General features: G+C 33.2%; 1 protein-coding gene across 6 annotated transcripts in view; it reads left to right on the top strand.

Annotated features, from left to right (window-relative positions):
• The first annotated feature begins 1,450 nt into the window (after nt 1-1,450).
• The window catches only part of LOC148629774 (uncharacterized), a 32,800-nt gene continuing 18,509 nt past the window's right edge, over nt 1,451-15,741 (top strand). For 5 of the 6 annotated variants that reach the window (XM_088556963.1, XM_088556967.1, XM_088556965.1 and 2 more), the window contains exons 1-7: nt 1,451-3,109; nt 8,289-8,464; nt 11,509-11,729; nt 12,594-12,751; nt 14,371-14,459; nt 14,777-14,987; nt 15,326-15,719. In XM_088556963.1, the coding sequence (XP_088413089.1) occupies nt 2,099-3,109; nt 8,289-8,464; nt 11,509-11,729; nt 12,594-12,751; nt 14,371-14,459; nt 14,777-14,987; nt 15,326-15,719 (2,260 nt within the window). In that variant the 5' untranslated portion in view covers nt 1,451-2,098. The remainder of the gene's footprint in view (nt 3,110-8,288; nt 8,465-11,508; nt 11,730-12,593; nt 12,752-14,370; nt 14,460-14,776; nt 14,988-15,325; nt 15,720-15,741) is intronic. The other variant, XM_088556964.1, reaches the window with a different exon arrangement.

A 15,741-nucleotide genomic window follows, 5' to 3' on the forward strand; every position in this document is an offset into this window, starting at 1 on the left:
ATCAACTTTCTAATGTGTGTCAAACAAGAGAACAAAATGATTTAATATTCAGAGTATAGAAGTGCCGTACTGTGAATATTGGACTTTTGAATATTGATATGTTGCATTTCATATGTTGGTTTTTCCTTTTTCCTTCTTCCTATGGCCCCGTGCGGGTCCAGGTGTCAAAAAAGCTAAGCTTGTCGTAATAGGTTTGTTTGTTTGTTGGGGTTTAACGTCCGAGCAGCAATATTTCAGCTATATTCAGACGATGAACATGAAATTGATGATAAAATGAACATGAAATGGTGATGAAATGAAAAAGGGATGGGACACAAAGACAATGGGGTCGACAAATTTTGATTGCCACTGGAAATTGGGTGAGGTGGGTAGGGTCAGGCAATTTAGCCTCCTGTGGCGGAGCCTTGTGGTTCCTACTCCGGGAGAATACCACAGTAGGGTTCTTTAACGTGCGAGGAACGTGGCATTTTTCCCCAACACGGTGCACCACTATGGTTTGCGGTCAGGTTTTCCGTATTATAACCTGACAACCCCAGCATGTAACACGCCAGGGGTACCCCATTCCACCACCTGGGGCACACAACCCAGTTGCTCTGTGGGCAGAGCGCCCTGCCCCTAGCCCCCGACTAGGGTTCTGAGCACTATTTAGTCGCCTTTTACGACAAGCTTAGTGCTGCTGCAGGCCTATTCGTCTGACACCCGGACCTGCACAGGTCTGTCGTAATAGGTAGTTGAATTGGTAGTTGCATTGGGTACCCGGTATACGAGCATTTTTTACCATAAACAAAAAATGAAAATATCCAATGAAAACATGAAAGATACACATAAAACGCGTGGTTTTATGTTATAGAAACAGGGTTGTCAGGCTATATTTCGGAAAATCTTACCGCAAACCATAGTGGTGCACCGTGTTTGGAAATGTGCCACGTTCCTGGCACGTTAAAGAACCCTGTTGTGGTATTCGATATGAGTAGGAACCTTTGCGCTCCGCCACAGAAGGCAAAATTGTCCGACCCTACCCGTCCCTCCTTATTTCTAGTAGCAATTAAAATTTGTCGACCTTATTATCCTTGCGTCCCATCCCATTTTTAATTTCATCACAATTTCATGTTCATCGCCTGAATGTAGCTGAAATATTGCTGTGGGCGTTAAACCCCAACAATCAAGCAATCTTCTTCCTATCATTAAACTCTCCCTTTTTAAGCCTCTAAATCCCTGAGAACACGTGCTTAGTCTATATCCGGCAAATTGCCAAGATATTTGAACTTAACGTAATGGCCAAATAGTTCACATAATTCTGACCATTATATTCATAGACATACATCAATGGTAAATAGAAGAACTATAGCTATCGATACTTGATAAAATATATCTTTTCTGATTAAAAAAAAAATAGGGTTCTGACAAGGAACCAACGACTTTTATTTCTAAATTCATCCGCTGTAAACAGGATTGACAGGGGACTATTTTCTAAGGAATGAATCGTCGCCATAGATGAACGGGAAAAAATGGATTTATGTGTATTGTTACCACCATAAACTAGCAAAATGCACATGTTTGTAAAGGATATATCCTATTTGGATTATTTTTGGGGGTTAGTGAGTTGAAATCATAATATACTGCGGTACAGCAGCTGCAGTCGTGTCCCGGAAGTGCTTATTTCTCATCTGTCAGAATGAATTATTTCTCGACAATAACATTGGTGTTGTAGCATAATGAATGGAGAAGTTAAGGTGACCGTTCACAACACACATTTTATGGAGTATTTAATTGGAGACTTTAACAGTTGTATATTGTGGGCATTCTTTTGTGACTGCAAATCAAATTCGTTCACGAAAAAGAGGTCACCGTCATTTGACCTGTGTGGTCCCTATTTCTTTTCTTGTTCAGCTCCTCTGGACATTTTTTGTATATATAGAAATTAGTAGTTTAGTTTTAATACCTTGTTATGAAACACCATGACTGGGATAAAAGAAGTATTGTATGTTTTAAAGATCAATATGTTGATACATCACAGACATGTAAGAGTGATGATATTGTAAAGAGATTTTGACTCTGTTTTGCAATATTGTACATCCATCTTCTATTATTTTTTAAGATGAGTAAGAAGTCATCTATGGCAAATGGTGAATTGACACATGAGCATGTGGGTAGGTCAGGATCTCCTCACATTCAGTCTAAGGGTTTAAGGAGAGGTGAAATGGGTCAGAAAGTAACACATAGGAAATTGGATGGTTCATTGGCTAACAGTTCTCAGAAGCAGCTGACAACTGATGGTACATTTAGTAGAAATATTAGAAGCACCAAGATAATCCCTTCAAGAGCTAGACGCTGTGTTTCTGATGATATCTCATCTAAAATTGATACCGGTAAAAGTGAATTGCATTTGAGTGCAAGGCATCGAACAAAAGATGGAACCAAAAAGTCTGATGTACATGTAGTTGGGCGAGATCGTTCTTGTAGTTACCCCTCAGAAACAATGTGTTCTGAAATAATTTCAAAAATAAATGACCCAAATGTGAAATTGAAAAGTATAGAGGAAAATAGCAAGCCAAATGATAAGGATAGTGCTACAAATGAAAAAGTTGAGTCTAGCTCAAGTAATATAAGCAATAATTCAGAAGAAACAAAGTTTAAAATAGTAACTACTGAAGATGAAACAAATTTGTCACCTAAGTTTTCAAGTGTGAGTTTAAATGGTGAAGAAATTGAAGAGGATTTAGAAAAAAAATCTAACCAAAAATCAGTAGAAAATAGAAAATTTGCTAGATCAGTCACAATTGACCATACAGCATTAATTTTTGATTCTGAAGGATTAAGAACTGAGTCTGACATTAGTTCTGTAGCAGATAGTGGTGTTGGTGTAACTGGTGAAATAGACCAGCTTAGTGGGAAAGCATCTGAATCTGATATTCAAGAAGCCCAACTTGATGTGCTAGGTGCTGAACAAAGTTTTAAGAAAGATGAAACCGAGGAGAAGGCTGTTGGAACTTCTCCCGATGGACGCTTCTTCAAGTTCGATATTGAAATAGGAAGAGGGTCCTTTAAAACTGTGTTTAAAGGTCTTGATACTGATACTGGAGTAGCTGTTGCATGGTGTGAATTACAGGTAAATATTCAGCTGTATTTTGGTGAAGCACAATTCACTTGAAGGTAAATTGTGTACATATCCAATGTACACAGGATCGTATAGAGTTAACTAGCCCGAAATACATGTAAGAAAAGTACTTAGTACACATCATTTTGCTAGTCCAAATCAATTTTTACTGATGTAGCCCTGGGCTTCAGGCTAGTGGCTAAAGATGAGCACTGGGTCACTGAATGATGTTGATTTACAAGAGGCATTATCATTTTAGTTTAGAGTGAAACATTTCCTAATTTGGTCTGTACATGTATTTTAATGTAATTTTTCAATGTACAGTAAAATGATGAGTCTGTTTCAAAGCATTGTACAAATCTGTATGCATAACTTTATTGGTACATGTATATGTTCAGCTGTATTTTGGTGAAGTTCAGTTTACTTAAAGGTAAATTGTGTACATTTCTACATGTACATGTACTTTAAATGCTGACTTAGACTGAATGATTTTGATTAATTGATATACAAATTTTTAAATTTTGGAGCTCAGAATGTGTTCAACTATCATTTGTTTGAATTGACAATTTACCGATGTGTAATCTTCCGAGTTAAAAGGTACAAAAAATGTTACAAAGTGTATGTCAAACCTTTCAAATACAAGTTTTTCTTTTTTTCTGTAATGTTTTGAATCCTTGTTTGTACAATACAATTATAGTTAGTTTCTGGATATTGGACTCTAATGCTGTTGGTACATTTTTTAAATGTTTATTTCAAATTTTTGAAATATGTTTACTTTGACCACTTACATTTTGTGTCAGAATCTTGTGAGTGCCAGTCATCAAATCAAATTGCAAAGCTTAAATATTCCTCTATTGTATACACAAATGTACTTGCACAAGTCAGTTTTTCTTGGTTTGACCTCTGCAGTTGTATCATGCTTCACACTGACTTCACAGTATTTTATTTAATTTTGGAAATTCCAAACTTGTTGGATATTGTTTGAATTTTCTGAACATTTTATTTTTAGTTTTACACATTTGATTTTATTTACTTTGAAATTGAATGAAATTGATTACAGTTATAAGTCAAAATTCTAGAAGGCAGAGCTCACGCCACTGGATGATTTGGGCGAAATAGTCGCCCTGGAGTCGCTCACTTCGCCCTCAGACGACACCAGAAGTGAAGTGAAGTCGCCCTCTCATTTTCAGACATTCCCATGATCAGGACTGTACTCCGTCTTTTAGCGATATTTTGACTAGAGTTATCTTTCTTTTGAAAAGAATTCAAACAAAAATGGCGCCTGTTCAAGAAATTAAATAAATTTTTGAAATCTATCAAATTATGGGTTACAAGCAAGTATTTTAATCAGCTTTTTGTTTCAAACGTTTAAGACTGGATACAGGAGAATATTTTTCACTTCAGCTACGATAATTCATGTTTTACCGTTCACATTTCGTTATGAAATGTGCAAATTTATCATGTGGGTTCTTTGGATTTGGGTTAAATTTATCTCAATTGATAATTTAGTAGAAAACCCAAAGCGTTTCTTTTGCTCTTCTTGTTTCACAACAGAACAGTAAATTCTCCATTTCAAAGAAACATTTCTTGAGCTTGAGAAAAGTTCGTATTGACCGCTACAATACAGTCGAACTTCACTCACTCGAACTCGGATGGCTCGAACACCCGGGATTTCTCGAACACAATTCAAAGTACCAAAATTTTCTTTTATATAATCAATGTAAATAACCTTGGAATTCTCGAACTTCGATTTCTCGAAAACTCGAACGGACTGACTAGTCAGTCCGTTCGGTAATAAATCTCAGAAAATAAATCTGACTAACTCGAACTCGTCAGTCATTTTGTCAGCTTGGGTAATAAAAGGTGTGAAAAACTGAAACCCTATCATTAATCAGTGTCATTTTAGTTAATTACAGGTAATATTTAAGTCATCACTAATTAGGTAGTTTTGATAAAACTGATTTAAGTTCGAGAATGTTCCGAAGTCGATATGATGAAACCATGAAAGAAAATCGGATGAAAACAAATTATTGACCAATGAACCTGCACTCTGGATGTTTTTAAAAAAAATACAGCATTCTGAATGTCCGTAAATCAACATAATCTTCCGAAAGCGAATGAGAATGATTCACGACCTAACACAACTTCGGAGGAAGTAGGAAAATTTCTAACGATAAAGTCGAACTTGGACCGCCAATCAAAGAAATCCGGAAATATACGAACTTCAATTTCTCGAACTCCTGATAACTCGAACACATTTCAATGGTCCCTTGGAGTTCGAGCTACCGAGGTTTGATTGTATTTGTCAATTAAGTTTCAGTCTTGATTTTGTCAGTAATTAATTTTTAACATGACCACTGATACTCTTGATCAACTTATATCAAGAGACTAAATATTTTGGACAAGAAATCATTATGGATGAAGTGGGATCAGGAAAAAAAGTAGAACAAAATGAAAATTCAAACAGAATGTCAAAGCCTGAAAATTTTCTATTCCAGTGATGCTAAAAAGACAAAATAATAGGACAATGCATAGCAAGAAGCTTTGCTTTGCTCAATCATGTATTAATTTTGCTGTAAAAAATTTGGTAAGGGGTAGAGGTATAGATTAGAAATTAAATTTCATGAATATATGATACAGTCAAATCATTCAGTCAGCAGGGCTGATTTCATTTTGTCCAAAATATTTAGTTTCTTACATATGTAACTTAGAGAAAAAGTAATATTTATCTTAATAAAAGAAAATAAATATATGAAAATGGTTCTTTATATGGTGTGCTTGTAAGTAACATATAATACATATAATTTTAAAAAAGCATTAGTAAATGATGCGTGTACGCATTCACTTCTCCCTGTTCATCCCCACTTCTCCCTAGTGTCTCTTTGAAAGAGAAGTCACTGCTCCCTGTTTTTCTCAAGTAGCTTGAGCCGTGGAAGGTCATTAAAAGATGGTCATGTTTAATTGTTTGGCCAAACTGGGTGTGTATTAATTTGTTAGCTTACAAAACATTTGTATTTCTTGCTTTTTGTATTGTCAACAGAAAGGATGTTTTTAGATGTCATTGAAGTATATTTTTGTATTATAAAAATTTGTGGCAATGATTTTCCAGTCCTTATTTTGAGTCAAAAGTTGGCTTTATTCCCAATGAGTAATTTGCTTCAAATTTCATCAATACATATGATATCTAAATTATGACTTGAAACATTGTCTCAAGATTTGTATAAGAATTGAAGATTAAAATAAAAATTCGTGAAATGCACATACTGTACATGCAACCTATCTACTCTGTACTATATCAGATTTTTCATTCAGAGGTTACCTTACTTGTATGGACATAAATACAATGAAATCTGTAATATCCTCTTCAAGGATTTTAAAGAGTAATTATTTTAAAATACTGTTTAAAAGTCATTGCCCTCTTGTACATGTATATGTACATGTAAATTATTTCACAAAGTTGCAGTTTTCACACTCTAATTTTCAATTTCATGGGCCATGGGTGCCTTCCCCAAAACAGTGGCAAATCACTGTGCGGTAAATGCTAAATACATGTATAAAACAAAGATTGAGGGACATTAAGGGCTCATATAGGTCTAAAATACAACTGAAAATAATTACGTGTATCTAGTTTTGAAAGAGTAAATAAAATTGCCAATTTGTACATTAGAATCCATATCAATTGAGAAAACAAGGATCTCTGAAAGGTCTTGCATTAAAGGACGCAAGAAGTTGCATGAAGTTGACAAAAATTCAAATATTTTGTTATTTCACATCTTTTGGTCACTTTCTGGTAATATTTCTATACTCGGCGTCACGTTAGGTCGTTTTTTTGTCTTTTCCCCAGTTTGGCAACCTTGACATACAGTAACTCGAGAAGTTCATATCGCTTTGTCTTTGACAATCTGTTTGTACTTCCATCTTAGTTTTGTGTTTAGAGACGACGTAGGAACAAATGCGTGAAAGACTAGGAAAGACTTTGACACTACACCTGGTTTCCTATAATTGGAAGTGCATAATTTAGGTGGGGACTGTTTCTCCAGGATCAGTTAATGTTATTGAAAATTTTGTAACAGAGTATTGAAATTCAACACTTAATGACTTTTCAGTCGATTTCTCAGACCAGAGTTTGACAATAATGAATAGAAAAATAATATGATTTTGAAAGAGCGGTATTTATTTTGACAGGCCTGACTGGCACTTGAAGCCCACTGTTTTACATACACGACTGTTATTTCACACATCTCAGGCTTCTGACTACCAGCTAATTTCAAAGACTAAAAATGTGGATTGTTCAAATCTGATTAGATTTGAAATCCAGATCACAGTGTTCACACTGTTGAATTGGCTGTGATTTTGTTACCGAGACAATTTTCGGTAATTAGTAGTCAGTAATAGGGATTACCATGTGCCATGTGCCATAGTCGCGTTTCCTCTTGAAATGTTGTATTGAGTGACTATCGTGCCCCATCATGTGCACACATTAAGTTTCCATCATTAATGGTGGAGTGTTGTCAGCTACTTGTGGCACTTAAAAACAAAAATGGCGGAATTACTATGGAATTTGTAGTAAGGAAGTATAAAATTCTTTTTGATTTGTGCATATCAGTCGTAAGTACTGATGTGTGGTTTTTAGAAACTGAGAAACGCATAACAAATTAAATGAAAAACAACTCTACCTTGATAAAAGAACAGCTGAAGAAAATTATGATTAAATAAAAAAAATGGGCTTAACTGACATGGAGTATAGGAAGGATGTTGAGTCAGCATCTAAGAAACGACTTCATATTTAGTGAATACATACAGATAGTTTATACATGTAATATACATGTACTTGTATTTGAAAATATAATTTATGTTTCGCGAGAGTGGACATAATTTTGTGGGTGTAATTGTATCTGAAATACATGTACATAAAAATGAACAACAAAACTTACTTACTGTTTTTGTTAAATGATGTAAAACTATGGCACAATTTTGACCTGTTACAATGAACTTAAGTTGCAAAATATTAATGTTTTTCCTTTAATATACTTAAATATTTTACTACATGTACAATTGTATGCTATGGAAATTTTAATTATGTTATTATAACAAAGATGATATTTCCAAGCCAGAAATAGATTCTAATGCCTTTACTTTTGTACACATGTGCCTGGAAATGTTTTTCTTGTTACATTTGTGTTTATTTTAGGATAAAAAATGGAACAAAGCTGAAAGACAAAGATTTCGAGAAGAAGCAGAAATGCTTAAAGAACTTCAGCATCCAAATATTGTTAGATTTTATGATTCGTGGGAGGAATCAACTTCAAGAAATAAAAAATTCATTGTATTGGTAACAGAATTAATGACATCAGGGACTCTTAAAACGTAAGTACATACATTGAAATTTAGTAATTCATTATTTAACTTTTTTGGCTATTGGTAGAAATTATTTGTTGGTGTTCTAGGAATTTTGAAATAAAAGGTTTCTGTTAGAAAACTCCAAATAATTCAACAATTTAAGTCTGCTTTAGAGTGCCTACTCTAAAGTTACCAGTGAAATCCTATGGGGAAATACATATAGTCCAGCAGTGTTAGAAACTTAAATTTTGGTCAACATAGACCCATCATAATATTATGTAGACCACACTGTAGATTTCAAAGGAAATTGATCCAATTTCATCATAGATCTGCTTGATTTTATATAGACTACTGCTAATTTCTTTCACTGGCCCAATATTTCTGCCTGTTGGTGGCTTGGGTTGTTTAGTGGATGGTAGGAATGATGTAAGAATAGGAAAAAGTTTAGTTTAAATGATCAAATGAGATGACCACAGATTTCAAATTCTTTCAGGTTAGCGATTCACGCTCTAGAGCCTGTTGTTATTTTTATTTTCTCATTTATTACTTTTTATACCCTGCCCTATGAAGTGGCAAGCTATTATGTAAAAAGTTGTGTGTCCGTCTGTCCAACATTCTTCCATGTATGACAATTTTTAGCTCACCTGGCCAAAGGCCATGTGAGCTATTGCCATCACTTGTCGTCTGTTGTCGTCGTCCGTCATCGTCGTCAACAATTATACAAAACTCTTCTCCTCTGAAACTACCTGACTGATTAGAACCAAACTTAGTGTAAATGTTCCTTGGGATATCCTGCATATCCTGAACTGATGTGGGGATATTTGATTGAATTAACCCATGTTGGAGTTATTGCCCTTTATCGACGATTTTTGCTATTTTTAATGTTATTTTTTTTTAAAAATCGTCTTCTCTGACACTACTTAACCAATTAAAACCAAACTTGGTATGAATGTTTCTTGGGATATCCTGCATAGAACTGAAGTGGGGATTTTTGATTCATTGAAAAACATGGCCGCCATTACTAAAAATAGAACAGAGGGGTCAGACAGTAGATTTTTGAATATATCTCCAAAGCCGATAGGTTTAGCTAAATTCTGAAAGGGTAAAAGTGTTCAGCATGATGATATCTATCTCTGGTTAAGTTTTGGTTTTAATCTGTTAACCCATGTTGGAGTTATTGCCCTGTTTCGACAATTTTTGCTATTTTTAATGTTATTTCTTTCAAAAATCTTCTTCTCTGACACTACTTGACCAATTGAAACCAAACTTGGTATGAATGTTTCTTTGGATATCCTGCATAGATCTGATGTGGGAATTTTTGATTTGTTGAAAAACATGGCCGTCGTTACTAAAAATAGAACAGAGGGGTCAGACAGTAGCTTTTTGCATATATCTCAAAACCGTTAGGTTTAGCCAAACTCTTTCAATTGCTAAAATGATCTTTATTATAAGGCCTTCAAAAGTCTTTAGGGATCAAAGTTGTCAGGCGACTCCTTGTAAGGTGAAAAATTTTTTTTTTTTGCAGTTTCAATATCTTAAAACCTATAATAGATAGAAAGAAACTTTTAATTGCTGAAATGATCCTTATGATAAGTCCTACCAAAGTCTTCTTGAGTCAAAATTGTTGGACATCTCCTTGTTAATTTATTACCCTTGAAAGACAAATTTTTTAGCAGGTGAGCAATTCAGGCTCCTGGTAGCCTCTTGTTTTGAAGAATTAGAGTTATCTTATTGGAATATAAATATTGAAATTTTGTTTTCTTGATTTATAGCGTAATCTTTATTGTTATTTTGAAAAAAGGTGAAAGTTAGTTCTTTTAAAATTATGGAGTTAGAAAAAACAAATTTTGAATTTAAGTTTAATCTGTTGTTTCTGTAGGATGATTGGCAATTTAGAATGTGTCCATGAATATTTACAACACAATGTGGCAGTGTATCATTTAATGACCCATTATATACCATTTTGTTTGTGTATGTGTACACAGGCAGGTATTTTTCACATGAAATTCATGTCAATCGAGCAATAGTAAGAGGGTGATAGAGCAGTTTGTTACCCTGAGAAAATTGTTGTCATCCAAGGGGGTAGCCGAGGGTGACAATGTATTTTCAAGGGTAACAACCTCTCTATCACCATCTTAAGCTAAATTTAAATGACATTCATTACATAGTAACATATCGCAATCTGTGATGATTCAATGTCGCAACAGATACCCAACTAGGTAGTGGTGATCTGCCATTGATCCACGATAATTCCTCGTTGATATCATGATGATAGGTTGTCATGCATGATCAAGAAATTCCATCAGGGATCATGACAAATGTAAAATCCACGAGGTGATATCTGTAAATTTTATTTATTTATTTTACTGAATCTCAAATTGTAATTCTTTTTTCAAATTAAACCCTAGGCTATGCCGCTAACAATTAGTTTTGTATGTTTGTCATTCATCTTTATTTTCTTCATTAATATTGTTGTATATATTTTTTTTCAACTTTACATTCATTGGAAGCTGTGGATTATACCCTTTTTTGTGACCTTTATTCCATGTTCCAGTTATGGACCTTTTCTTTGCTCACAAACAGAAATATCTATAAGATTGTTTTTTGTTGTGTTTTGTTTTAAATTATATAGTTAACTTCCAGTATTGATTTCCAGCTTGTATCTGAAAAGATTGTGATGCACCAATAGATCATTACCCCAGTAATGTATAAATGTTGTGTCAGTTTTTATGTGTAATGAACATTATGTTTTTAGAGCATTTGGTTTTTCATTGGTTGGTTAAATTGATACCATGAAAAGATTTTGATCTAAGGTTTTGTAATTGGTTAGGTGAAAATTTCCAACATCTTATGAAATACAGAATGAAAAGAGCAGTTACAGAATTCTTTTGTCTTAAACCATCCATAAGCAAAGAAGGTTCCATTCTCTGTTATAACTTATCAAGTCTGGTCCTTTATGAATTTTTATTTATAGACTTACTTGAATAATGTGTCTTTTTTTTTATATTAAAAAACATTTGTCTTTTTATGATGGGTGTATTTTAACTTTTTCTGTACAAATGTATTTGCAGGTATATTAAGAGATTAAAGAGATTAAATCCAAGAGTTCTGAGAAATTGGTGTAAACAGATTCTAAAAGGACTTTACTTTCTGCATACAAGGTCTCCTCAAGTAATACACAGAGACTTAAAATGTGATAATATTTTTATAACTGGACCAACAGGATCTGTTAAAATTGGTGATCTGGGCTTAGCTACTCTAAAGAATAAGTCCTTTGCAAAAAGTGTTATAGGTAAGTTGAAAGCAGAAAGACATTATTCATATACTTCAGATTTAAATTTTGCATGAATACATGTATCGAGTTTCTTATATTTGCTTGTCTTAATCGCTTTGGATTCTTGAAAGAAAACCTTGCTGTTGATAAAAACTATTATAAATTGACTTAAAATGTGCAATGATTTTTTTATTCACCATTGTAAGGTATAATTTTGTTTCAAGAAACCAAGGCAGGTTAATTACATTTGTTTAATTTGTAGTGAATAAAGGTAAGTTTTATGATTATTGTTTCAGGGGATAAGTAAAAAAAGAAATCATTGAAATTAATTAGCACTTTGTCCTGAAGTCGTTATTTTTTCTCAATAAAAATGTCATATTTTCAGTAGTAATGATATTCGTTTAATTACTATTTAATAAGAAATTAATAGCACATTTTCATCCTTTTTTTAAAAATGAATTTGACTACATACCATTAAAAAGTTAGTTGCTTAATGTAGTTAGTTATTTAATTTTTGTTTAAAAGTAAGATGTTTCATTTTTCTTCATCTGTTAAAGCTTTTCACTTTTTAATAATTTACATGTAACTTTTTTGCTACATGTACATGTTTATTTTTAACTTTTACCTTTTGTTATAGCATCTGTCCTCTTTGATCTCCTGGGTAAATGACAGATTACAGGTAAGATGACCAGGTAAAAAGTTGTATAATATGAAATGTGAGGGGAAATATGAACATGATAGACCACTAATCAATTGTCTTATTTTCAGGCCAAAAATAAACATCTGGTTGCAATGACTAATGACTAATCTTGTTTTCCCCTTCACATTTCCCTTTGTAGATTCCAGCAAATGGTACAAGAAGCATCTTCTTATACATTTAAGGTACTCCTGAATTCATGGCGCCAGAAATGTATGAAGAACACTATGATGAATCAGTTGATGTCTATGCTTTTGGAATGTGCATGTTGGAAATGGCTACATCAGAATATCCATATAAAGAATGCCATAATGCTGCTCAAATATATAGGCGTGTTACTACAGTGAGTGACAATGATTTCTAATATTTAGTGAAAACAAACAAAAAAGAAAACTGAAGCATTAATGAAAGATTTTCATGTTTAGTTTTCTGATAAGGCCATAATAAAAAAAAAATCCTAGATTCTCATCCAACTTTTCTGAAAAGATAAGGTGAGAGGGTAAATTTTATTTTTTATTTTCCTACATTTTAAACTCACTCTAACTGAACAATTGATGTAGTTGTTACAATCATCCTATGGGTGCTTATTTGTTGATTTCACCAGCACAAAAGTCTTGCAACAGCTCTATCAAAGTATACATGTCTCTAATGCTACACCTATACCAGTTTTTAATCAATTTGGAACCATGTTTTAAAGAAATAACAGCGAAGACCATGTTGTTTTCTTATTTTATAAACCAGAAGTTGAATTATGATAATTAAAAAAAAACAAAACGATCCAGATGTATGCAGCTGCATTAGCATCACTAAATCACTATTCTGTATCCATTTTATTCATATGCCCCACAGTCACAGTCTATTGACTTAAAATCTTTAGGTTATTTTTTCTGATAAGGTCATTTAAACATAAATCACTTTTACTAGATTGGTTGTATTTCTATGTAGTTGCATTAGCATCACCACTTTACAGTTTCAAATCTCTTTCATGCATTTGTCCCAACATATATATTTATGTATACAATACCCTATACCTGAGAAATCTGTCCACTTTGGTGGTGTTAAATGGTTGGATGGATATTTTGAATTAATCATAAATATAAAAAATTAGCAACAGTGTCACCTTCAATCAACTTTTGGATGATTTTTTTCCATGTGCAACATGCAAGACATGTCTCTGTGATAACTTTTTTTTTTTTTTTTAAATCAGTGTGCTAATTTCTTGATATTGTTTTGTACAACATGTCCTAAGCTTTTTCTATGTTGATTAGTGAGGATGAATTAAAATGAAAAAGGAAATAACAAATTACATGTACAATTGAACAGTTTAAAGTACCAACATTTTCTTCTATATAATCAATATAAATAATCTTGGATTTCTTTAACTTTGATTTCTTGAACACTTGAACTGACTAGTCGGACCGTTCGGTAATAAAACTTTCAGAATAAACCTCACTAACTTGAACTCATCAGCCATTTTGTCAGCATGTGTAGTAAAAGGTGTGAAAAACTGAAACCCAATCATTAATCAGTGTCATTTAGTTAATTACAGGTAATATTTAAATCATAACTAATTAGGTAGTTTTCATTTTAACATAGTAGTGTTCGAGAAAGTTCTGAAGTCGGCATGATAAAAGCATAAAAAAAAATCAGATAAAAAAGAATTATTGACCAAGGAACTCAAACTGAACGTAGCACATCATTTTTAATATCCACAAGTCAGCATAATCTTCCGAAAGCAAATGAAAAAGATCCACAAACTAACAAAGTTTTCGTAGAAAATAAGCAATGTCTAACGATAAAGTTGAACACGGACCGGCAATGAAAAAAATCCGGAAATATATGAACTTCAATTTGTCAAACTCCCGATAACTCAAACACATTTCAATAGTCCCTTCGATTTCGAGCTACTGAGGTTTGACTTTATATTCTTAAATCTGATGTAATGATTCTTTTTTTTTCTAGGGTGTTCCTCCAGATGCCCTAAAAAGTGTGGACAATCCAGAAATAAAAGAAATAATTGAACGTTGCATTCATTCAAAGAAGGAAGAAAGGTATTTTTTCAAAATCATTACTTATTTATGAGATGGCTGAAAGAATTGAGACTGATTTAAATGTAAATTCATGTCATTTTTCATGCTCATTTCGAAATTTTTTCAGTCTGTTTCCTTCATACATGACATACCAGTAGATGCAAGATATTGATCATTACCTCATGTCTCCTTTGTACATTCAATGTTAGGGAGTCCAGAATGTTGTGTAAAATAAACATGTAACATGGAATTAAACCATGCATAAATGTGCACACACCAACAAGAATGAAATGAAAAGTTGTTCTCATGTCACTTTCACATCTTATTTACATTTTTAGATACTCAGTAAAAGATTTACTGCAGCATAATTTTTTTCTTGATGACAATGGCTTGAGATTGGAGATTGTAGAAACAGAAGGAGATTCAATACAGTTCCAGCTGAGGGTAGTGGATCCGAAGAAGAGGAAGGATAAACACAAAGAGAATGAAGCAATCCAGTTTGGGTTTGATTTAGGTAGTGATGATCCTGATCAAGTTGCTCAAGAAATGGTAATTAGCATTTATATAATAATATATGGCACCTTTGGCAGTCAGTACAAATGAATTGATAGAAAAAAGAATTACAACAGTTTCAAGTGTTTCATTGATGATAAAATTTGATTAGATATGGAAAATTTGATAAAACTTTTTATCATAAGCCTATCTGTTTTTTTTTAAAATATATTGTAGGCAAATTCATGTAGTATATCATGACATTTTTTGTTAATGGAGTAATGCTTTTGTTGTGTGTCTAACTGGCTATTTCTTTAAAAACAGAAATAATGGAAGTATATTGTAAAAATAGTATGTCAGTTATAATAAAAACTAATGTTTTTTTTCTTCTTCAGGTGAAATCTGGGTTTTTGCAAGAGGAGGATGTCAAAATAGTGAGTAAACAAATCAGAGACAGAATTAACCAGTACAAAAGCAAAGGCAGTGTTATAGAAAGTCAGAGCAAAACTGGGGACATAAACCAAGATGTACAAAGTATACAAGATGCTGGAATTGCTGGGACTTCTGGCCATGTGAATGATCCTCATCATAGTCAGTCATTTGTAAATAATGATTCATCTAGTCAACAACATACACCTCATACTGTGCAAACACAAACATCAGTGCAGGCTGTTCTGCAGCAACAATCAGTTGACATGTCATCAAATGAAAAAGTTAATACCACAACAAGTGAACATATGATAACAGAAACATCAGAAGTACCTCATATGGACAGTCAGCAAGAAAAGGGTAAATTATTATCCAGGCACTT

This window comes from Perna viridis, chromosome 1 (genome assembly GCF_037379345.1).
Source record: "Perna viridis isolate PV_CMFRI_1.1 ecotype Kerala chromosome 1, ASM3737934v1, whole genome shotgun sequence".
In the NCBI taxonomy this organism is placed as follows: Eukaryota; Metazoa; Mollusca; class Bivalvia; order Mytilida; family Mytilidae; genus Perna; species Perna viridis.